This window comes from Cottoperca gobio, chromosome 18 (assembly GCF_900634415.1).
Source record: "Cottoperca gobio chromosome 18, fCotGob3.1, whole genome shotgun sequence".
In the NCBI taxonomy this organism is placed as follows: Eukaryota; Metazoa; Chordata; class Actinopteri; order Perciformes; family Bovichtidae; genus Cottoperca; species Cottoperca gobio.
This window is the reverse complement of record NC_041372.1, coordinates 8,961,772-8,988,292: the sequence shown is the minus strand read 5'-3', so window position 1 is coordinate 8,988,292 and position 26,521 is coordinate 8,961,772. Positions and strand designations below refer to the sequence as shown.

Below are 26,521 nucleotides of genomic sequence, written 5' to 3'. Positions count from 1 at the left end.
TCTGACAACTACACGTCGTTCAGCACTTTATTAGAGTCAATAACAAAACACAATGTCAGTTCAGTGATTGAACCTGCTTCTATACAGCACAACAGCATCTCTCTTGTTTGGTTCTTCCACCGACTGCCGAGTGGAGATGGGACTTCGAAAGGTTCCTCATCAACATTGTCTTGGCACAAAGCACAAAGTCTCGGTCAAGAGTTCAGTAACATACTCTGAAAAAAAGACGTTTTATAATCAAGCATTATATATAATATGTATGTATGTATGTATGTATGCGTGTGTGTGTGTATGTATGTATGTATGTATGTATATGTGTGTGTATGTATATATATATATGTATATATATATATATACACATACATTTATTATGATGCTGACCTTTGGAACAACCAACTTGGATTGGAACTTGCAGTCCAGCTGACCTGACACGTGGTCGCGCCTGCATGGACTTGTGGTGTGTCCGTGGAGGGGGATCCGTCTGCACAGCAATTTCTTTCTGACATGTCTGAAATGTGCAAAACACAACTTTACCAATAAATCTTTCAAACCAGCTTGAAATTGTATTGCATGTTTATACATGTCTGCGTAAAGAAAATATCTAATAACATTCATAATGAAAGATGTGGTTGAATTGATTGAGAGAGCAATGATATCAAATTAAACAAATATATGAATTATGTACATGCATGTGGTGATTGTATTTTTAACACGTCATGTGCAGGTCTACTGGTACTACAACTGTAATGTACAGATGACGTACAGTCTGTATACTTACTGGTGTACACACAGCTTCCTCCCCAGTGTGGATGTCCAATAGATGGTCGCTGATCATACAGGTATCCTCAGTTCTGTCAGTGGCTTCATTCACCAATGTTTCAATACCTCTGTAATAATAGGGTGATAGTTAAAGTTAAATAGACTCACGCTTTTACTCAAACTACAGAATAAAATGGGGAAGCCTGTTATAAACATTGAATCTATACTTAATTAAGCTAATGAAGTGTAATTAGCTAAAGTTATTAATACTACAAACAATAATACACAGATATCGGCTAGGGCCTGGGGTAAACTCGTTACATACAGTAGGCCTAGACCGATTATGGCTTTATGCTTGAAACAATAAATACAGTAAACACGGCTTACCTTTGCTCTCTCCCTTTTGGCGAATGCATTTCGTCGTCTCTTTGGTGGAGGACTCTGCACCGGCGGAATTGGAGTGCTGGCTTGTGCTGGCTGGGGTCTCGGCAGTATTGTAGGCACAGCATCTGCGTTCATTTTTAAATTCTTTTTTAATCTCATTTCCTTGGCGAGCATAGTTTGTTCGAAACACGATCTCTCAAAGTGCTGCCCACAAATCACCGGTTTCATCGGCGCACTTGTCTTGTCCATAAACGATCGATTGTTGTCTATTCTTTCTCGTAATAATTGACAGCAGTCTTTGCTGGACGCTTCAACGCAGACAAACACTGGCGGCGGCTGTATTCTACTTGTGATGTCATTGCCCGAACATTGCCGAAGTGGATGCTCCCGGCGCAGCAATCAATTGTTGTTAGCAGAAGTCATTTTTATGCTATTATGATTGTGATTTATTACGAATACATCAATATTAAAAAAAATATATATATATGGCACATTTCACAATAGATATGCAACCTCTATCATATACCAAGCCCAATAACACTGACGAAATATCATTTCGTAGGCCCTTTAATGTAGCTAACCTAACTAAATTGTCATTTAAGGCATTTTTGGTTCACTGTGCCCAATGCAAAGTTGAGTTTCTTCTTCCTATATCTCTCGTCTTAGTCAATACATCTTCTCTCCTGCACTTCTGCTCCTTTTCATCATGGTCATGTTTCACTTTTTTCCTTTTTCTCCTTTGGGGGAAACACTGGTTCGGTGAACTAATTTCTTGGCAGGGGTATGCTGCCCTGCTAAACTCCAGCATTCTCCTCCCTACCCCAGCCCTAAAAACTAAAACTAAAAATCCCCAGGAAAGGAAACCAGAGGAAAAGAAAGGCAGAGAATTGAAAAGAACAAAAGCAATGCAATGCAAGGCACAATATCAGGTTTGAGAAGTGGATGTGAAAGTAGACCTGTTTGTTCTGGTGGAGGCGGATTGTTGATATGAGGTCTGCAACTTCATATCTCACATCACAATGACTTCCTTTCCAAGACTTTAAAGCAACACTACCATTAATAATCACGCAGATGCCAATTGTTTGGGTAAGCATTTTTTCCTGCGTGCAGCAGAATACATTACACTTCAGAGAAAGTGATCCCATTGCTCGGCTATTAAAAGCTAAGAGGCACTGGGGTGAGGAGAACATGTTTGCATACATGCACACTTGTATACAGACACATAAACACACAGTCTGACTTTTCCCTTTGCTTTTTCCTCGAAACGACAGCATGGCTCTATCACACAAGTGATCTGCAAATCAATTATGCTGCAACACTCTGAAACTAACAGGAGTTCACTTCAGTTACAATGTATACTGCCCCTCTGCTGATCTTTAACAGAAACTGCACTATGACTATCTTTATATGACAGTATCCAATCCAGTACCGATCAGAATTGGGTATCAGCAGTCAATCTTCACAAACTAGTTTCCATCATCTAATCCAAATTATATTATATTAGATGGATCTTTAATTATCCTTGTGGGAAAACATGGCCAACATAAACAGACACAGCTGACGATAACATAATAATTGTGTAATATAATAATAAAAGTGTCTTTACTGACAGATTTACAAGTTGAATAGAATATTTTGAACAACAAAAAAACAATCTGAATTTAAGTTTCACTTAAATTTCAATTTAATTGATCCTCTTTTACGCTGAACTCAATGGACAAGCGCTACAACAATGGAATTCTGTCTTTGCCAGGAAGCAACTGCTGCACTTTTTGCATTTTAGGTTCTGTCGCTTGCATGTTTGGTCTGACACCACAGTAAGACGATACAACATAAAGTATAGTAAAGTATTATGAAGTGTGACATGTAGCTGAATTATGTGGCACCTATTAGGGCTCAAACTTAAGACTGTATTTCATGCTCATGGTATTATCTCTTGTCCTAACAGCATACACAAGTCTAACAAGCTAGTCATAAGGCTATAGTTTTAGGTGACCAAACCATGATGTCAAATGAAAAGCTAGTACACTCTCAATCAGTGTGAATGAGTTTTGTAAACTATTTCTTCGATAGCCAGACTCACTCTGAAGTCATCAAGTCTTTTAATGGAAAATGGAACAGTTTATGTACTTGTATCTGCCTTCTTGAATTTTCTTGAGAATTATTCTTGTTAAAGTGCTGAAGGGAAAATAAAGAAAAACATATAAATAAAAAGTGCTAAAGGAACATTTCAAATTGGGACTCATTCATATTATTTATTTTTTTAATGAAACTAACCCACTAAAAGCAATTACATTAAGAGTTTCAAGGAAATTTTAATGCCATAGTCTGAAAGCTATTCCTTCCTTACAAGAATACATTTCTAGAGAAAGCACTGCAACAACCATAAGAACAGCAGCATTAACAGGTCATGTGCATGGATACATATCAGAAATATCAGAATTCCACAGTCATAATGTGTAATTAGGTAGTGGTAAAGGAGTCCTGACCTTGGTTTGGACTACTTTGAGTGGGAGGTATGTCTGCTGCTCCTGCCCTTCCCTAAAATGGGTGCCAAGTATCAATTTTTGACCTGCGTAGGAGGACTGGACCTGAATAAATGTTTCTGCTACGGTGCCAATGGGACACTGGAATGGATAAACTAAGCGGACACAGGAAAACCACTACCTTAGGAGTGGCTTTGGAAAGGGAAAACTGCCTTTTCAATGATTTTTGGGAATTTTCCGAATGTAGAAACACATGTGTTTCCAATTGCTGCCAATCCTGACCGATTTCTTACAATTTAATTGATGCAGAACAATGCTGAATAAAACCAGTCCAACTACTAACTGGTCAGTATTGTATTGGTGAATGACAACGTCAAAAAGAGAACTTTACATACCTAATGCATTTTTTAAATGTTTAGTTTGTAATATTGATGGCCAACAGAAGACAGATTACCCCACTAAGGATACACCCTAATACGTGAAAGTTATTTTGGGTGTTTAAGGGGCATAGACAATTATAAGCACATCCATGGCCTAGATGGGCCTTATATGGTCCTGGTTGAATAATCAGGAAGAAAGATGAATACCAAACTGGCCAAAAGTTGAAAAAGATTCAAACTGATGCCCATAATGTAACCCTTTAAGTATTGTTAGTATATTAATCATTCAAGCATTTCTACAGTACAACACATATACGCTCAATTACAAAACTGTGATCTTCAAGAAAGGTACATGCAGGTCCCTAACGGTTCCACAAAAGGCCACTTGGGAACTGGTGTTTGGGGGATATTTGGAGCTAGTGTACATTTTGGTAAGTAAATTACATTTCTGACAGTGAAATGTAAAATAATTTTTTCAGATTCTACATTCTATAGGTTCCTTTAATACCAAATTCCTTCATTTGTAGGACACTTTGCTGTCAATGACGCCTTTATAAACAGACCCTGTTACCTCAAGGTAAGGATTTTACTTATAACTTTATTTATCCTGAGGAGGGTTTTGCTGAAGCCTTTTCAATTTCCCAGCACCACCCTGCTTTACGGTTATACATAATTACATCTGGGAACAACACAGTTCAACCACAGTCTTCTACTGTTGGTCTCTGGTCACCTCTCTACTTGTACAACTGGAGGTTAAGTCGCATACTCAAAGTCACCTGGACTTATTTGACGGGGGATTACTTCTTCAATTTGCTTGACCTGCTACTCTAATTCCTAAATTACTGCCACACATACGTATCTATTCAAGCACAGTATCCATAAGTATGATCTTTGTCAAATCTTCAGCAAAACAGAAAGGCATAGAAGGGGCAGATGGGACAAAATGTGGAAAGATACCCATGTGCAAATACCCCTCCCCCATACATTCTTCAAAGCTTATGCATGAGGTCACGCTTAGACAACGAGTTATAAATTGATGCCAGACTATAGGAGAAGATAAAAGCACAAAGAGCAAACAGTATGTATACAATGCAGTATATGTACGTTTCCAGGTACTGTATATTATGGCCTATTATGGTCACTCATGTCGATGCCGCATGTATTGGGAAAAAGCAATTTTATGATGTCAGCTATTCATACACATTTCAGGAAAATCTTTGTTTATAAATCTGGGTTATCAGTTGGAATATTTAAGGGTCATTTGTGTTATAAATAAAATTAAAATAAATCCCATCTCTGCAGGAATCTAAGCCTAGTCCAAGCTCAAGATCTGCCAACCTCTGCAATACACATCCAAGTGTTCCACCTCTCTGTTTACATTATTACATTACAGGTCATTTAGCAGACTTACAGTGAACTTACAGGGACAGTCTCCCTGGACTGGGTCTCAGGGTTAAGCCAAACTCACAACCATCTGGCGTTGTATTTGGAAGTCGTACCACTGGACCACTAGGCCATCACCACCATACATGAACAACCCATGCTAGTGTTACCGGCGACGAAACAAAACGTCTCACAACTCTCATTTTAAACTAATTTCTTCACTTCCTGCCTTAGGCTGGCACGTTACATGTGTTTGTGATTTTTGAGGGACATCAGAGTGCTGTTATTGGCATATGTGCCAGCTTGCTGGCTGTACTGAAAAAATAACTGGAGAGGGAGATTGGGTTCAGTGTTTCCTGCATTTCTCTTACTTCACAATGAGGTATGTAAATATGGGTCAGCAGAAGTTGGTGGGAGCCGGTATGAGCTGTTAGTCCACAGCTTTGAAAATGCTTTGGAATTGAAGGTTCATATCTTAAATGAAACACGCCCATTGTACTAGAACTGAGAAAAACATCATATTAAGGGACTCATTCACCCACCCACAAACCCACCCCACACTACATCCACCCACCCACCTCCACTCCACACCCACTCACACACACAGCAATGATGTCCTTTTTGAGCCAATGGCAACTTATAGCAAGTTTATCTTCCAACAGTCAAATGTCCCACTCGGTACATATCTTGGTGAGTAATCTTTAATTACGGAAATACATTTATGGATTTTGATCTTCATGCAATCGCATAACCAATGTAGAAATATGGAGCTACAGAGGTACCGCAGAAATAGCTAAACTTTTTCCTCAGTGCTTTATTAAGTCACTGTGATCACATCATCAGGAAAAAAATCTTGGCATTGTAAAAAGCCTTTAAAAGCACTTGAGTGGGGGAAAAAGTTGTGAAATAGGTTTTCCATTCGTGGCCCAGTTTCTCAGTGGGGACTTTTTCCAAAGAGTGTTAGTATAAGTAGGCTGAAACAGTTCTGGCCATCATGATTAACCATGTTGAGGGCATGTATCACTTAGTTAAGTCCCACTGCTTAGCGCAGTTAAGACTTAATCAATCTCCAATTTGTCACTTATTTGGTTTACCCAATGACAAAGTGCGACCCATTTCAATACGATCTGTTAAACAACCTAATTTCCTGTCTCAAGTCAATGACACAATAGTACTGATGTCACTGACTGGTTTACTGTGGCTGAAAAAGCCACAAAGTAGGGGAACCCCACTGAGGAATTAAGTAAAACATGAACACAGATTATTTAGCAGCAAATGGAGACCAAAACATGCAACAAACTCCCAAAGGCAAATCATTCAAAAGCAGGACTGGTTCAACTGAAATTGTGTGATTCGGAGCCAACTGTTGCTGCACATTCAATCCGCAGCTTGACACAGCACAGTGACACATTTACTTGCTACAATGTGTTTCCCTTTCAGGCTAGAAAACATTTGGTTTGGCAAAATACAGCCGGCCTAGATTTATTCAACAAAGCTGCTGGTCTACGGCCACCAACATGGCAATGACTTGCAATGGGTAAAAGATTCTCTGAGAAGAATGTGTATTCAAATCACTCCAAACCACTAGCAACACCAAACAATATATAAGAGTGCATTTAGACTTTGTGAGTAGAGTATTGGCTACATTTGAATACAAAGCTTGAGCAGAGAGACATCTATTCTAGCAGATCTTCTAAAGGGCTTGGGGAGGAGGGGGTTGCCTGATTCAAAATGAGAAGGGGAGGAAATTAATTCCAAATGGGGCCCAGACTGCTACGGATAACGCAACCTGGCTATCCATCATATGAACACACTTCTGTACGCTGGTTGACTTGTGTAGCAAGGGAGGTTCTGTTTGGGGGAAGACGAGTGAGGAGAGTAGGAAGGGGTGGGGGGTGGCATCGCTCTCCAACATCAACACAGATGGAAATCATTTGTGTCTTAAGAGAACTGGTCCACGTTCACCTTTAGCAGGATTAGGGTTAGCTGAAGTAGAGCGTAGCACAGCCCATAGGATGCAACTGAGGATGTGATGGAATACTGACTTAAATGCAACTATTGCAGAAAGCATTATTGCTAAAAACAATTAGCAAAATCTCCAAACATTCGCTGGATGCAGCCTCTTAAATGTGAGGATTTGCTTCTTTTTTCTGGTGTGTGTGTGTGTGTGTGTGTGTGTGTATATATATATATATATATATACATATATACATATATACATATATATATATATATATACATATATACATATATATATATATATATATATATATATATATATACATATATACATATATACATATATATATATATATATATATATATATATATATATATATATATATATATATATATATACATATATACATATATACATATATATATATATATATATATATATATATATATACATACATATATATATATATATACATATATACATATACATATATATATATATATATATATATACATACATATATATATACATATATATATATATATATATATATATATCTCATTTTAAGTGGAATATTTTGGGGGATTTTGACTGGTCGGACAGCGGCCTCTACTCAAAGGCATCTATTGTGTTGCACTCAGTTGTTACATTACATTACATTACAGTTCATTTAGCTGACGCTTTTGCCCAAAGCGCAAACAATCATGACGATACAACTCCGAACAGCAAGAATCTTGCAAGTACATTAGCTTAGTATAGGTGCAAAACAATAGCTTCAAATAAGCCAAATAAAAGTGCAACATACAGAAACAACAGAATACAAATTCAACTATTAGCTATAAATAAGCCAAACAATATAAGTGCAACTGTTTTTTTTCCACTTGCCGAGGTGCAGTCGAAACAGGTGAGTTTTCAGTTTGCGACGGAAGGTGTGAAGCCTTTCTGCTATTCTAATATCAATGACGAGCTTGTTCCACCATTTTGGAGCCAGGATAGCAAACAGGCAGGTTTTGTTTGAGGGGAATCTGGGTCCCACTCGCAGTGAGGGAGTAGCAAACTGATTGGCCGATGCAGAGCGAAGTGAACACGCTGGGGTGTATGGTTTGACCATGGCCTGCTGGATGTAGGAAGGGGCTGATCCATTCACAGCTAGGTAGGCCAGCACCAGCGTTTTGAAGCAGATTGTTCTGTGTGAGAGTGAGTGAACGATCAAAATAAGAGAGCTTAAGAAATAAGTTGGAGCTGGGTTTGTCGAACTGTCGTTTCGGAAAGTTACAAAAATTGTTTCCAACCTCGAAAAGGGGTGTGTGTGGGGGGAACGGGGGTCCAATGGTATTCAATAATCTGACGAGTACTTTGAACTATACGGAAGCCATTTTCCATAAACTACAAGAAATGTCACATACTCCTGATGCTGCATTGTGTATTAAAACATATCACAATGGTAATTCCCTTGTTTTCATCTTGTGACAACATGAAGAATGAAAACTACAGAATAAACAACTAACCAGCAATCAACACTTTGTCAACTAATCAATACTTGAAAGATGCTTTCTTTTTTTCTGGTGAATGTAGTGACGCAGCTCCATTCTCCATCTGATATTGATTTGTTTGCTTCAATGCAGTTTAGTGGAAACACCCATAATTTACAGTTTATTTTTCTGGAATTTTGTTCAAACTACTTGACAGATGGATGGAAAACATTTATGTGGCTGAGGCAGTACGTTTGTTGATGACAGGAATGTATTTCATGCCAAAGATAAAAGTGCAATATTAGTGTAGCATAAATCTTGGATATGAAAAGAGACAGAAATAGAAAAGAGAGATTGTTCAAGTCACACTTAGTGCTCATTATGATGTAATTAAAGCCAGACTGTTTTTTGTGTGTTTTAATACATGTGTGTATGTGTTCAAGCGTGGCATTTGACACATTGTAAAATGGTGCAGTGATCCTTCCTTAGATCACTGAAGTGATTTATGAGTTGAGGGGTGTAATGTCTGTCTGTCTGTCTGTCTGTCTGTCTCAGGGGAAGACCAAACCAGACCAGATCGAACTTGATGAAACTGAAACAGGGCCCTATGGCTGTCTATTTGATTAGTGCTGGGCCTCCTGTTCCCTAATGACATTAGTGTGTGTGTGTGTGTGATGTCAATAACAAGTCTGCCCCTGGGAAACAAATCTGTGCGCTCAGTTAGTTCATACACATCATGTGTCTTTGTTTATTTTCAATAATAGTGAGGCTAACTAGTGTCACACATGTAACTAATACTAGCATGTCTTGAGCTAAATATCAGTTGACTGTCCTGAAGCAACACTGTCAAGGTATAGGAACACCAAAGCTGCTTTTACATGATCAGCAGTAAAACCCGCTCTGCGCTGCCTGTTCAGTTGTTTTCTAACGGAGAGAGCGGTGTCGCCCAACTAGGCAGAAGCGCTACCCTTGGCATGGCACACCATCAAGGTCAAAGTTGAAATAATTTGAATTTTGAGCGGTTAAACAGTGGTTATACAGCTGTTATCCCATTAGATAACAGCTGTATGAAGTGGTACAGGCAAGCAGGGTAACAATAGAAACTAGCTGACTTCACCGCTCTACCTTGCGGTGAGTGCAGAGAACATTTCCTATCATGTGAAGGCAGCTTAAGGATGTATTGCAATAATTACATTTCTTGAACAACAGGCAAATTGATCAAAACAACAAATCATGTGTTATTTTATAATGATATAAAAACAGCTAATGCATCTAAAATCATATATTTAGCTGGGATTTGGCTAACATCGCCTCTTAAAAATGTAAAATGTTATGCAATTTAAGTAATTTATGAAAATACAATAACATTGTGACAATACAATTTTTACATTTGCATTATAAATTCACAAGCCTACTCTAAACTAATTAGTTCATATATCAGTAATTACAATGGCTGCCACAGGTTTTGGGATGACATCATTGATTTCTAAAGCCGCAGGCCCTCAGTGTTGGTTTGGCTCCGCACTGAGCCTTGACGGGTCACAGACAGACTGTGGCCAAGGCCATCTCTTCCTCCTCCATACTCTTCCACCAGATCTCTTTTATTTTTTTACTTAAAGCATCTCATGCTTTATAAAATATTACATTCTGCTAATTAACTCCATTTGACCTGAGTAAACAGGGTTTGAGTGCTTCCAATCTGCACTCAATCTTGTTCTTTTTTGTTTCCTTTACTCCCTACCCTATTTACTCCTTTCTCTTTTGCAGTCTCCTCCCGTCTCATCCTTTTACACCATCTATCTTTTTGTCTATTGCCACAAGCTGAAATTTATACAACTTGAAGGAATGAGTGTGGAGAGAGGGAGTATAAGAGATTTCTTCTCTCTGCTTTGACAGCTTATCCAGAGGTCAGTGTGGAAATGTGATGAATGGTAATTTCAGAACAGACAGAGAGCAATAGAGAGACAAAGTGCTGTAAGAAAATAAAAGGCAGTAGCTGGGTATCCATCCAAGTATACGTATATATGAGACTAGTACTTCACTGCGCATTCACCAACTCAGTCAGTAACTTGGTGAGTAAAATTAAAAGTATATGGTTGGATGGATCGCAAACATGTTTCTACCCTATGTTATAGAAAACCATTTAGTTGCTGCTAGTTAGACCAACTAGGCTATTGAGCAGTTCAGTTTAGGGTTTCTAAACTGAACTGCTCAACAGCCTAGTTAGTTATCAACTGATCAGAATTGACCATTAAGAAAATAGTTTGACAAATTGATACCACTCACACATCTATCCACTAAATATGAAGCTACAACTTGCAGCCAGTCAGCACCTTGAGGTTATTTTATGGGGCTTCAACTATTGTCAATGAATCTGTTGATTATTTTTCCAATTATTCGATTTGTCTATTAAATAAAGGGCCCAAATGTCTCAAAAATGTGTTTGTTGTCTGGCCAACAGTGCTAAAGACAAGCAAATCTTCAAATTGGAGAAGGTGAAATCAGATAATAACTGGCAATTTAAAAAAAATGTAGGCTACATTTTCAAATGTTTAAAACGATTAATCAATTATTGAAATAGTTTTCAATTTCTGTCAAATAATCAACTAATCACTGCAGCGCTAGCTGTTTTTATATTCAGTTTTTCTATGGATTAAACTAACGAGAAATAACATGTCAATTAGGTGTATTTTCCAATATAGAGAATAGAGCCATGCTTGCAGTTTCCCCTCGTTTCTAGTCTTCCAGCTAAGCCAAGTTAATGGCTACCTATTTAAACAAAACTGAGAAACATGATTACAAATTTGAAATATGCGAAGTACTTTACTACACATTTCAGTCGGCACTCTTTGCTACAGAAGACTGTGAGATGCAGTTGAAAACTCTGTAAAAGCTAGAAAGTGGACCTTTGAGTTGAGATTTCTTTTCTTTTCTTTTTTTTTTCTTTTTTACACATACTGTTTGCAAGGTCAAGAATTAACTTCAATGCTCAGGTAATATACCTTAAACTTCCATACCTATCCCTATTGCCAAGTGAATTTATTTTCTCTGGTCACTGATGCTGACAACTTTGGGAGTTCTGATAGCTCAACTGGTCAAGCGGGCGAGTCCTTAGCAGGGGCACAGGTTTAATTCTGACCGGCCCTGTCTATCTTTGGCTCTACTATCTAATAAAAGGCAAAAAATTGCCCAAATAATCATCTTTAAGAAAGAAAAAAAACACTCTTGAGTAAATTCTAAAAATCTCTCTTTGCATTTTTCTGATTATAAAAGTGTGACTATGGAAAACATGGCTACAAAGACTAAGACTTAAAAACATGGCTACAAAGACAGGAACAAAAAGTAGATAGACCTCCTTCTTGAGTAGTTTTAAGGGAAAACCTCAGCTGAGATTTCCAGTCACACACTAGGGTCACTGGAGGAAGCTGGGCTGTGGACTGCTTCTCATTACAAACTGCACTGTAAGGCCACACACACACACGCACACACACACAGTAGAGATGTTACAGTCCTCACTGACTGTCAGGGTGATGAAAGGCGCTGTGAGAGACAGGACAACATATCGAAATGGCTTTGATATGTTTTCCAGTCTCACACAGCACCTTGCATCACTCTAGCCTTCCTACTGCTTAACAAGAGACTATAAAACACCCACAAACACATCGCACATAGCTTTCACGTCCTACTGTACTATTAAATCTGACATTTATATGGCTAAAAACCCCAGATGTGTGTTATAATTTGACCTTTGACCTAATGACCTTATACATAGTACTTAATTCTTGGGCTTGGTATTGAACCTCAACCTTTTTTGGTATTGAAACATGCCCGCATCACCAAGTATCAAAACATGTATCCAAATCTAGCATGAAATACTTGCTACATTTTTTACTCTTTTTTGATTAGATACTTTCTGATTTAAATCAGCTGCTTGTGTTGAGACAAGGAATGTCTGATCTGATATCATGGCTGATATTGAGCATATCGTCCAGAAGTGACCGATCCACATTGAAAAATACTCTCATATTTTCTTATAAATAACATAAGCATAAACATAATTTATTTAATAGAAGAAACAGAAGAAAGTGTTGTTGACAATGCTAATGGCACTAAAAGTTGATTCTAGCAACTTTGAGGATAGGGAGGGCCACAATAAATGTGTCCTCACGGCCAGAGGGCCACTTTGCACACCTCCCTCGCGGAGCTCCGACAGATTGATTTCTGGAAATTGACTCGCGTGCCACACAAAGTGAGGGCGAGGGCTGCCAGTTGCTAGACTCAAAACATTTCGAAAAAAATTCTAAAAAAACACACATTTTATTTAAATACAAACAGACTTAAGGCCCAACCCAATCTGTGGTCACACTATTAAAAAACTGCAGGATTTGACAAAAATAATCGTGATTCAAGGTCTAATTTCTAGCTTTTTATACAGACCATATAAGAGGACATTTGAAACTCGGCATGAAGGATTATGATGTTCCCTGTAGGACTAAATGTTGCCAGGTAACTCTTCAGCTTTTGAGAGAGGTATAGGTCATAGGTCATGGGGTCAGGATGAGGTCTTACTAGCCAGGGGTGAGGGATCTCTGGAAGGGGCATCTGAGGCGGGGTCGGCAGTCCACTGTGGATCTCTGACTTGAATGAAGGCTCTGTGAAAAAGGAGCAAGTTTCAGAAAATTAGAGAAAGTTCTTTACTAAAGTGTACATATACAGTATACATCTTTGGTAAAACGTAGTTTAACTTTCAGAGGTTGCACCTAGAGTTGGGTTGATCTGTGGTTTTGCCACGTCCGGTCCGGCTAAACCGGCATTTGTCATTATAACATGTTCTGGCAATTTAAAAAGAAGCCTTCATCAGCAAACTGTGCCAACTGCAACGGTGCATGTTGTCTTTGTTGACTAGAAAGTTCATGTGTTTTTTTGGGCTAACGAGACATACAGTATATCTCAAAAGTGAGTACACCCTTTAGATTTTTGCAAATATTCTGTTATATCCTTTCAGGGGATAACATTATCCTACTGAAACTTTGATATAACTTAAAGTAGTCAGTGTGCTGCTTGAATAACAGTATAGATTTATTGTCCTTTGAAAATTACTCAGTACACAGCTGTTAATGTCTAAACAGCTGGCAACAAAAGTGAGTACACCCCATAGTGAACATGTCCTAATTGTGCCCAATGATGTTGTTTTCCCGCCCTGGTGTCATGTGACTCGTTAGTGTTACAAGGATTCAGGTGTAAATGATAAGCAGGGCTGTTAAATTTGGTGTTTTGGGCACAATTCTCTCTGAATGCTGGACAACATGGCACCTCATGGCAAGGAACTCTCTGAGCGGCTGAAAAAAAGGATTATTGCGCTTCACAAAGATGGCCTTGGCTATAAGAAGATTGCCAACACCATGAAAATGAGTTGCAGCACAGTGGCTAAGATCATACAGCGGTTTTCCAGGACAGGTTCCACTCGGAACAGGCCTCGCCAGGGTCGACCAAAGAAGTTGAGTCCACGTGCTCAGCGTCATATCCAGAGGTTGGTTTCCAAAAATAGACGTGCGAGTGCTTCCAGCATTGCTGCAGAGGTTGCAGAAGTGGGATGTCAGCCTGTCAGTGCCCAGACCATACGCCGCACACTGCATCAAATCGGTTTGTATGGCCGTCGCCCCAGACAGAAGCCCCTTCTGAAACCGATGCATAAGAAAGCCCGCAAACAGTTTGCTGAAGACAATGAATCCAAGAACATGAGTTACTGGAACCATGTCCTGTGGTCTGATGAGACCAAAATAAACCTGTTTGGGTCAGATGGTGTCCGGCGTGTGTGGCGGCACCCTGGTGAGGAGTACCAAGACAAATGTGTTTTGCCTACAGTCAAGCATGGTGGTGGCAGCATCATGGTCTGGGGCTGCATGAGTGCTGCCGGCACTGGGGAGCTGCATTTCATTGAGGGACACATGAATTCCAATATATACTGTGACATCCTGCAGCAGAGCATGATCCCCTCTCTTCGGAAACTGGGCCGTAGGGCAGTTTTCCAACATGATAATGACCCTAAACACACCTCCAAGATGACAACGGCCTTGCTGAAGAAGCTGAAGGTTAAGGTGATGGACTGGCCAAGTATGTCTCCAGACCTAAACCCAATTGAGCACATGTGGGGCATCCTCAAGAGGAAGGTGGAGGAGTGCAAGGTGTCCAACATCCGTGCGCTCCGTGATGTCGTCGTGGAGGAGTGGAAGAAGATTCCAGAAGCAACCTGTGCAGCTCTGGTGAATTCCATGCCCAGGAGGGTTAAAGCAGTGCTAGATAACAATGGTGGTCACACAAAATATTGACACTTTGGGCACAATTTAGACATGTTCACTATGGGGTGTACTCACTTTTGTTGCCAGCTGTTTAGACATTAACAGCTGTGTACTGAGTAATTTTCAAAGGAGAATAAATCTATACTGTTATTCAAGCAGCACACTGACTACTTTAAGTTATATCAAAGTTTCAGTAGGATAATGTTATCCCCTGAAAGGATATAACAGAATATTTGCAAAAATCTAAAGGGTGTACTCACTTTTGAGATATACTGTATATAAAAACAAAGCTGCAAGCTCCAGCTGTATCCAAGCCACAAAATGTATATTATTAACCTCTCCTATTCAAATGTGGTTTAAGCTTGTACACCGCTTGTATTAACTTCAACAAATAAAACTACAATTGAAGGAAAGGGGGAGGAGGAAGGAGGGAAGGAAGGAAGTAAAGAAGGGAGGAAGGAGGGAAGGCAAGCAGGAAGGTAGGAAGGAAAATTGGATGGTAGGTAGGAAGGAAGAAAAGAGTGAACCCTCTCCAAAAGAAACCCACACTTGACACTTTTAAGGTGAACAACTACAGACCTGTCACCCTTCTTCCATTTCTTTCCAAAATACTTGAGCGTACGGTCTTTAAATCAACTCTCGATTTACCTTTACCAGAACAACCTTCTTGAAACCAATCTGGTTTCAAGGCAGGCCACTCAACTGAGACTGCCCTCCTTGCTGTCACTGAGGAACTAGAACTAGAGGAGCTAGAGCAGCCTCCCTTCCTCTTTTGTCAACCTTCTGGACCTTTCAGCTGTATTCGACACAGTGAACCTCCAGATCCTCCTTTACACCCTCTAAGAACTGGGAGTCTCAGGCTCTGCTCTCTCCCTGCTCAAATCCTACCTAAAGGATCGGACCTACAGGGTAACTTGGAGAGGGTAACTTGGAGAGGGTCTCCGTCGGACCCCTGTCAACTCACCACTGGGGTTCCTCAAGGCTTCGTCCTGGGTCCGCTCCTCTTTTCTCTGTACACCAATTCACTTGGCTCTGTCATTTACTCTCATGAATGGAGGAGGATACGTCCCCTACTGACCCAGAAGGTGACACAGGTTCTGGTCCAGGCTCTTGTCATCTCACACCTTAACTACTGCAACTCCCTCCAGGCTGGACTACCTACATGTGCCATTTGACCGCTACAGCTCATCCAGAATGCAGCAGCCCGTCTGGTCTTTAACCTACCCAAGTTCTCCCACACTACACTGCACCTCCGCTCCCTTCACTGGTTACCAGTGGCTGCCTGAATCTGCTTCAAGACTCTGGTGCTGGCCTACCGTGTTGTGAATGGATCAGGCCTTTTCTACATCCAGGCCATGTTCAAACCATACAGCCCAGCTTGCTCACTTCGCTCTGCATCGGCCAATCGGCTCGCTATTCCCTCACTGCGAATGGGATACCCCTCAAATAAAACCTGCCCGTTTGCTTTCCTGGCTCCAAAATGGTGGAACAAGCTCGTCATTGATATCAGAACAGCATAAAGTTATCACACCTTCCATCACAGGAATTATTTTGTATGTTGCACTTAAATTTGTTTGGCTTATTTGAAGCGATTGTACTGCACTTAAAATTATTTCACCTATTTGAAGCTAATGTAATTGCAAGATTCTTACCATTTGGAGTTACATCCTCATGATTGTTTGCACTTATTGTAAGTCGCTTTGGACAAAGGTGTCAGCTAAATGTAATGTACTTGCCAGCTCTAGGTATCTCCAAAATGTTTCTGAAGGGTTTTATTGTGCAGGGTAGCTTGTAATATCACCTTTATCTGAGAGGACTTTGTGGAGGATGTTGGAGAGGTGCATCTTTTTCTCTCGAACCCCTGCGCTCAGATACTCCCTGTCCAACAGGTCCAGGAACAGACGAAGCTCACACACCAGCTCCTCCATCGCTGCAGCACAAACACACACATAAACATTCACAATATATATTCAAAGATGCCATTTCACACATTGAAGACATTAATACATATTCTATAATATACACAACAACAATTGATAACTCATGAATAGGAGGAAGCATAAAAATATTTCTACAATAAAGTTCAACACGGCACAAGCAGGGCTGTGACGATCATGAACTTAAGGTAACAATTAATTGCAATTAACAAATAAATGTGTCTATTTCTGTTTATTGTAATGCTGTGCTGCTGTTTTTGGCTCTGCAACTTGACCTAAATCCATGTTGTTAAATTCTATGGCTGCTCATCGAAATATTGCGATCATTGGCCAAGGAATGTTAATTAATCTTCAAATAGTTTGCTGAAACCACATTTCATCTCTCTCTCTGCTACACAGATTCATTTTAAATAGCTTGTTCTAAAACTGTTTGGCTCACCCAATGTAACGGAAATGTGTAGACAGAATATGCAACAGGGAACACAAAGCCTGTGTGCTTCCAGACCGTGGTCGGGAAGCACAAGGGAGACTGTTTGCCTTGAGGGCCAGTTGATCCTTACTTCAGGGTTGCATATTGTTAACTTCACTGTTATATATTCTCTGCTCTGATTGCCAACACCAGTCTGCTCCAGTCAACCAAACAGTCAACACACAGTTGACTTTTTGTGATTATTTAAAATCGGTAAACTCACTATCAATGCATCTAGGGACACAGATTATTTTCTAGGTAACATTAACTGTTAGCCGTTAGTCGTTGGAGGTTGAAGCCAGAGACCATCAAGGGAAAAGCAAGAAATATACACAAATCTATTATAAATTGTATGCACGATGGTCAGATTAATATCAGGCAGTGGCTCGTCTGGCAGCAGAAGCCTCTGTATCTCTCAATTTACAGGTTCCATAAACTATATGAAGTGAATTGGGAACGTGAATATGAATCGTGTAGCCTAAATTGACCAGCATTTGACCAGTTTCGACCCCCTCAAAATAATCGGAATCTAAAATCATTAAGAACCTGTATTACTAAGAAAGAGCCGTGAAAAGTGAGTTATGAATATATATATAAAAATTTAAAAAACACTAGGTAGGGGAAACGGTGGAACAGTGGAACACGGTAACAATAATGGCATACCATTAGCCACTTTTTGACCTCGACGTCACTCAGATTTCTCTTGAGTTTTTTAAGGATTGGTAAATAAAATCCTACATCCAGAGTCTTACTAAACTTCTGACCACTTCCCTGGGAGAAAAGTTTCCTGACTTCAGAACTTTGGTTGAAGTGGCAATGCCAATTCAGTCTCCGGTGGATACGGTGTGGCAGCAGAGCGCTGCGTGTTAGCCTTCAGAACTAAATTAATACGACCATAACAAGTTGTCTGAAGCAAAGAAACAAAAACTACTTCTGTAAAATTGCATTGTTCATATTTGTCTGTTCAGGGAACAATGTTCGCAGTGTTTTTAGATGCCTCCACTGTCATTGCGGGGAAAATAATCTTTCATCTGCTTTGTGTGCGTTGACATGAAATATGACCACACAGTCGGTGTCTCTGTTCATCTTTGTTCTCCATACCCTTATAAATGCATAATCTAAAAGCTTGTTCTGTATATTAATTATTAAAAAAATGTAAATGAATGAACAGAAATGTAATGCTATTAAATATGCCTTATTATCATTAAAATCATTACGTTAATAATAGATTATGACGGACATTTTACGACCCTGTCCGTCAAAATTCTAACACAAGGAGCCGGTGGCAAGTAGAGACAACATGAGTTTTGAAGCCCTGAGACAATAGAAGGCAATCTAAAATATACTGAGAAGACGAGGTATTTGTGTGCAGTATTTGACTATGCTTTTGTCTATGCACCTCAGTGTTTCCCCTACCATTGTAGAACATTCTGAACATTTATTTTTGATTTATTTAACCTCTTTGATGTCAGGAATAGCTGACAGAGCTCCATTTTCTTTTCTAGCGATACCTTGAGTCACACTTATTTTACCCTGGCCCCAACTCTGGGCAGCTGGGGGATTTTAGGTTCAAGGATGACTTTGAGTGAAGTTGTTGAGGCAGGTTGAAAACCTGTCCAAACTTGGAAATTCACTGAACCAATGAGGTCAGGGAAGAGCTGGTTCAGTTTCTTGCTCAGGGACACTTTAGCAGGGGGATGCTCAAACATAAGGGCTTCAACTCCAACATTTAGCTGTAAAAGAGATCATGCTAGCAGGTGCTAGTTACGATTAATCGTATTCAGATTTCAAAGTTTGATTCATAACTCTACAGAATCTCATGGTAATAATATAATATTGTATCGTTACTATATTATCCATATTTGCATTAAGAGGGAGATTATTCATCCCAATTACTGTTGTGTAAAGTAATGAAAAACAGGGCCAGAAACAAGATCACTCAGTGAATTACAAAAGAGCAACAAAACAAGAACATTAAACAAATAAGTGAAGAAATGTATTCATTAAACTAAATTCTGACCAAAACAAAAAGGTGTAACATTCATTCGTACTAAAGGAACTAAATATAAGTCACAAACACAGTTTAGCACCAATTAATCAATTACTCTATAAACAGAAAATGCGTTGGTAACTATTTTGATTATTAAATTCAGTAATCTTTCACCATCCATCTGTTGTGAGGATTTGGTGCTTTTCTTTGTCTTTTGTGACAGTAAATTGATCATCTTTGGGTAATGGTCATCTGGTCTCTGGGAATTATTGAGGTTAATATTTCACTACAATTCTGTTATTTAGAGGCCAAATGATTGTTAAAATAATCAAGAAAGTAATCAGCACATCAATACATAATAAAAATAAATGCAAATTGCAGTCCAAACTGTTCAAAGCCAAAAAAAAAAAAAAAAAAAAGCACAGGCCATGATAACTACCAGTAAATCTGTAACTTGATCACACAAACAAATGTGAGTGCAACACCATACCTCAAAATATGTCATAGACACATGGGTTCCTTGAGGGCAGGCACACACCAGTATTTGGTGTATACGATGGGGCTGGTGTACTCAAGAGTTATGAGAGAAAATCTGTATCTTACTTCCGAGTAAACAAGTCACAAGTCCTTTTATCAAGAATTGTGCAGCTCCAATATTTAATCATAAATTGAGGTTCATTCCTCACGGACCCTATAGTCTAAAACTAACCAGCCCTCCACCCAAATGTTGGACTCATGTTAGGGATTAGAATGTACCAATAAGTCTTCTTGCTACTTTATGCCAGGTATCTGTGATGCTCTTATATCTTCTTCAAAACTTGTCATATTTCCCTCTGCCTATCGCACAGGCATCTACGGTTAACCAACAACAGGTGAGACTGCAGGTAGCTGCCACATGATTGAGAAGATTCATTCCAAAACTTTTCATCAGAGTATCTCAGTGTTATGAAAATTCATTCTGCCAGAGACATTATATAGGTTTCCAACCATAATTCAGCATCACAGCAGCAGGAGATGTTTTGGTACTGGACAGCAGCTTGGGCTGGATACACAGCCCACATTCACACATTCCTCCCATAATCTGATTATCCTACAGGAGAGAGAGGGAGGGAGTGAAAGCTAAACCAGCTATGAGAAAGAAATGTAAGGCTAAATGGAGTAAAAAGTGAGATAAAAAGAGTCAAAAAAAAGGTCAAGTTCATCGGTGGCGAGATAGTTAAGTTTTGCAACGAGCTACAAATGTATGTTTGCCAACTGGAGCGTGTCGCTCGGTGTTGGCTAACGCTAGTGGATCTAGCTACCAATATGTGGTGTACATTACTGTTGCCGCTGTTTTTTCATTTCAGTACGAGAATAGATGGAAGCTGTTTTCTGACTGGTGTACAGATCGAAACAGGGACCCAGTACGTTGCTCTGTGCTCTATCCTTGAGTTTCTGCAGTCTCTCCTAGACGGTGGCAGGTCTCCCGCTACTATTAGGGTGTATGTGGCTGCTATTCCTTGCAACATACTAAAGTTGACAACAACATAGTGGGGAGCCACAGGCTGGTATCCGTCTTCTTAAGGGAGCTCTGAGGTTGCGCCCCCCGAGGGCCCCAAGGGCTCCTACATGGGACCTGCCCCAGGTTTTGGACGCCCTATGTTTGCCTCCCTTTGAACCTTTGGAACAGGCAGAGCTGAGGTGGCCGTCGGCCAAGACTGCTTTTCTCCTTGCCATAATTTCAGCAAAGTGTGTAGGGGAGCTACAAACCTCGTCTGTGAACAATTCATGTTTAACCCTTTAACACCGAACGTGTCGTCGGCGACACGTTGCACAAGCGAAACTTTGAATTACCGTAATTACGTCGGGGTTTGCGATATCGAAAAAGTTTCAATGGTTTCTGAAAGCTGAGACTCTGCGCTTTACAGCATATTACGGCATATCACCTACGGCTCTCCCGGAAGCCCACGAAACAGCGCCTTTGTTTTGATTTCAAATGTAACATGTCAAATCTCTTATTCATGTACCATTGCAGCGTTTTTTGTTCACTAAACCACTAAACTCAAATTCCGCTTTTGTGTTTCTTTTCATTTTAAACTGTTATTACACTCTCATAACATGCAATAAATTGTAAATGACTGCTAGATATGGAAAGTTCCAGGTACTGTTGGAAAATGGGGAAAAGCACTTACTTACAGGACATTTTCTGACCTTTTTATAGTCAAAATAAGCAAAAAGGTCCAGGCGGAAATTTTGAGGCTTTATTTATTTATTTGGGCTTTTTCATGCCTTTATGATAGTGGGAAGTGCAAATGTAAAATGTGTGAATGAAATGAAAGTTTTTGGAAAGCAAAGGGAAAGACACTACAGATCTCTGGGACGAAAGTGACGATGTGAGCTGGACTGTTTGTGCGACATAACGAAGCATCTCACTGTTAAACCTCCAGCTTCAGGGCCGTGTGATCACGGACATGTATGATGCAGTGAGAGCTTTCTAAGCCGAGCTGCCTGTGAGACTCGGATGCAGCAAGGAAACTTTGGTCACTACGTGTTTCCAAACACTGACAAACCATCTCCACTGCTGTATTCCCGACCGCATTCTGCTAATCAACTGAGCGCATGTGCCGACTTTGCAGCTCAGAAATTTAAATTGAACTGCTCAGCAACCCGTTTGCAGTTGACTTTCCGGGCAGTCACTCACTCAAATCCCCATAGTGACTGTGTCTGCCCCACGACCACTGAAATTAATAAAATCTATGGTTAACAGAAGAGGAGTTATACATGAAAACCTAATTAAAATAAACACCACCGCTGCAAAAGTGCAACTAAATCAAAAAATTAAATGTGGGCTCTTAAACATCATATCTTTATCAACGAAAGCTGGATTGCTTAATGATTTATCCATTCATCCATCGTCTACCGCTTATCCGGGGTCGGGTCGCGGGGGCAGCAGCTCCAGTAAGGAACCCCAATCTTCCCTTCTCCGGGCCACATCCTCCAGCTTCGACTGGGGGATCCTGAGGCGTTCCCAGGCCAGTGAGGAGATATAATCTCGCCACCGAGTCCTGGGTCTTCCCCGGGGTCTCCTCCCAGCTGGACGTGCCTGGAACACCTCCCTTGGGAGGCGCCCAGGTGGCATCCTTACTAGATGCCCGAACCACCTCAACTGGCTCTACTTCTAGTCTCTCACGGATGGCTGAGCGTCTCACCCTATCTCTAAGGGAGACGCCAGACATTCGTCTGAGAAAACCCATTTAATGCTAAATGATTTAATATCAGATAATAATATATAATAATTTGTCTCACTGAAACCTGGCTGAGACATGAAGAATATGTCAGTCTAAATGAATCCACTCCACCTGGTCATTAATACTCACATTCCTCGAGGTACTGGCCGAGGAGGTGGAGTTGCGGCCATATTTGACTCAAACCTCTTGATCAATCCTAAACCTAAACTAAACTATAACTCTTTTGAAAGCCTTGTTCTTACGCTCTCAAACCCAACATGGAAAACAATAAAGCCAGTTTTATTTGTTACTGTGTACCGCCCTCCTGGTCCGTATTCTGAATTTCTATCTGATTTCTCAGAATTTTTATCAAGTTTAGTCCTTAAAACAGATAAATTAATTATTGTAGGTGACTTTAATATTCATGTGGATGTTGATAGTGATAGCCTTAATAATGCATTTATCTCAATATTAGATTCAATTGGGTTCAGTCAGAATGTACATGAACCAACTCACTGTTTAAACCACACTCTGGACCTTGTTCTGGGATATGGTGTTGAAATTGAAAGTTTATCAGTGTGTCCACATAATCCTCTTTTATCAGACCATTTTTTAATAACTTTTGAAGTCCTGTTACTGGATTATAAACCAGTAGGCAAAAGATCCTACGCCCGATGTCTATCTGAAAGTGCTGTGACTAAATTTAAGGAAGTGATTCCATCAGCACTTAATTCAATACCAGGACTCAATATCAATATAATGGAGGACTCCAATGCTAATTTTAGTCCCTCCCAAATTAATCATCTTGTTGATAGCGCTGCAGCCTCACTGCGAATAACACTCGACTGTCGCTACTCTAAAGACGAAGATCATAAAACAGAAAAAGAATGCTCCATGGCTTAAGTTGAGAAATCTTGAAAGTAAATGGCGTACCACTAAATTGGAAGAATCTCATTTAGTCTGATTAGATCATCTTAAAACCAGTGTTTCCCCCGCCAACTAAACCTAACCCTAACCTTCCCTTTCTCGCTAAGATCCTTGAGAAAGCAGTTGCAAAACAGTTATGTGATTTTTTACATCATAATAGTTTATTTGAGGTTTTTCAATCTGGATTTAGAGTTCATCATAGCACAGAGACGGCACTGGTGAAAGTTACCAATGCCCTTCTATTGGCATCAGACAGAGGACTTGTCTCTGTTCTTGTCTTGTTAGACCTCAGTGCTGCTTTCGACACTGTTGATCATGACATTCTACTACAGAGACTGGAACATTGTGTTGGCATATTAGGAACAGCACTAAGCTGGTTCAAGTCCTATTTATCTGAGCGATCTCAATTTGTACTCGTTAACGATAAATCCTCCATGACAGCCAAAGTCAGTCTTGGGTTCCGTAGGGTTCTGTACTTGGACCGATTCTATTCACCTTATATATGCTTCCTTTGGGCAATATTATAAGGAACCACTCTATAAACTTTCATTGTTATGCGGATGATACCCAATTATATCTATCAATTAAACCAGACGAACCCAATCAATTGGCTAAACTTCAAGCATGCCTTAAGGACATAACAACTTGGATGTCTAGCAACATTTTGATGTTAACCTCTTACCGTGTGGACGGCCCGCCGACGCGCCCACAGTGCATTTTCACAGAGGTTGTACAGTCCACCATGCCACATACTCTTAGCAAGCTTAGAGTCTCATCTATTTAGTGAGCAAAACACTTTTGGAGATCACATTCACAACAGCAAGTACAATAGGCATCTTACACTAGCAAGCAAACCCAAAATCTAAATAATAACTTTGAGCCAACTCACCTATGATGTCTCATAATAATCCTGTAATCAGTAATAATAAAATAAAAACCGGGATATCTCGTGCATTCAGCGCTGTTTAGACGCTTCTAAGATGCCGAACATTGAGCCAATCGGAGCTTCCATGCGTTATCTACAGTCAAAGAGCCAATGAGTGTCAACTTCATAAGGAAGTGCCAGCCCTCTTCTTTTGTTTACAGACGGAGCCAGCAGCAACTTTTAAGAGCTTAACTTTCAAACCTAAGAGTTTTAAATGTTGCTTTATATTTTACATAGATTGATTGTATAGATAATTTATACTTCATGTTACCTGCTTGGTTTTCTGACAGATACATATCACTTAAAAAGTCCAGTGCAATCGTTGGGATTAATTATACATATTTTATTATTTATAATATGTGTATTTATTTTGCAACTTAATCTGCTTTTGTTTAGTGGTGTATAGCTAAACTTGCTCTAACATTTTGTTTTGTTTTAGGGAAAAGGAGACAGAGGCAGAAGAAAGGAGAATAGGGAGAGGATGGACAGACTCTTCTCTGCTGGAGAAACTTGTTGACAAATGAAATGTAAATTAATTGAAATATATATATATATATATATATATATATATATATATATATATATATATATATATATATATATATATATAAATAAATATAAATATATAAAAAATGAATATATTGTGTATAAATGAAAATGATTCATTGATTTCAAGGTTCAAGAAGAATTTATGCTACATATGATCTATTAATTAGGAAATTACCTCAATTACCATCAATGAATGGAAATTAATGATCGAAAAATGATTGAATGATTATTATAAAACAATATAACAACATTTACAGTATATACAGATACAGTTTGCTCCGAAGGCTGCAGCCCCTGAATTGAGACACAGCTAGTCTTGTTGCTAACCCTAGTTAGACCTACTTATACTTCTAGGAATGATGGCCTTTTGGCAATCATCAAAATAACACCCAAGTTAGAACAAGCCAGAATGATCCTTTAGGGTCACCAAGTCATCTACAGTCATCAAACAATATTGCCTCAATAAGCAAAAATAAGAGCACACATAGCATCACCTCCATGGGGCTTTGGAAAACATCTTGAAACTTGACTTCACTGTCAGATGGAAGCATCATCAATCATGTCAACCAATCTGTCAGTCTCTATTTAAAGGAGAACAATTCCTCAAAGCATCCCCACTGTAAAGCTACTCTCTCACACACACCCTGGATCACTTTTACCATGCCTGTTTTTATATTATACAGAGAACAGTCAAGCTCTCTTTACTGCTCCATTTACTGTTTCACAGAGCTTTGTGCAACCTGTGCAATATTTTACCTCTACTGGGGTGGTCAAAAAACTGCGTGCGTGAGTGTGTGTGATTAAAACTTAAAACCTAAAGCAAGCTCTCTTAGATCACCTAAGACATGGAGGGAGAATGAAGTGGCATGGAGCGAGAAGGACCACTCCCATCTCTCTCCCTTTCTTTGTCATTCAACTCCCTGCTTTACTTACACTTTCTTTATTAGTTTACTCTTTTTGTCCATTGTACACACATTTGTGCATGCATATTTTGGACTGTGCAAATACATTTTTTTTTGATCAGTTGTCTGAAATTTGCAACTATGCGTGTAAATCCCTCAACCCACACCCACAAACCCACTAAAAACACCTAGACATGTAAGAGGGATGTTTCCACTGTGGAAAGGTATTCACACTTCCCGGAGCTCAAAACAAAAGGGGATTTCCTGGGTGAAGCGTGTGTGTGTGTGTTTGTGCCAAGCAACAGGATCATGTTTGGGTCTCGGAGAGAACTTCAGACCCTGTGGCTCCTTTGCTCTTGGTGCAAAAATGCTCAGCCAGGTTGGAGGGAGGAGAGTTTTCTACCTTCTTCCCAGAATACAGATGTGACTGAAAGCACACTGACAGACACTATCCCACTATGAGTGTGTGTGTGTGCGTTTCAGGTGTTTTTTT

At 39.6% G+C, this 26,521-nt stretch overlaps 1 protein-coding gene across 6 annotated transcripts in view; it reads right to left on the bottom strand.

Moving 5' to 3' along the window:
- Positions 1-26,521, bottom strand: part of afap1 (actin filament associated protein 1) — a 77,062-nt gene that overhangs the window by 41,855 nt on the left and 8,686 nt on the right. For all 6 annotated transcript variants that reach the window (XM_029454711.1, XM_029454712.1, XM_029454709.1 and 3 more), the window contains 2 exons: positions 16,925-17,053; positions 13,394-13,476 (listed from right to left, as the gene is read on the bottom strand). In XM_029454711.1, coding sequence (XP_029310571.1) covers positions 13,394-13,476; positions 16,925-17,051 — 210 coding nt within the window. In that variant the 5' untranslated portion in view covers positions 17,052-17,053. The remainder of the gene's footprint in view (positions 1-13,393; positions 13,477-16,924; positions 17,054-26,521) is intronic.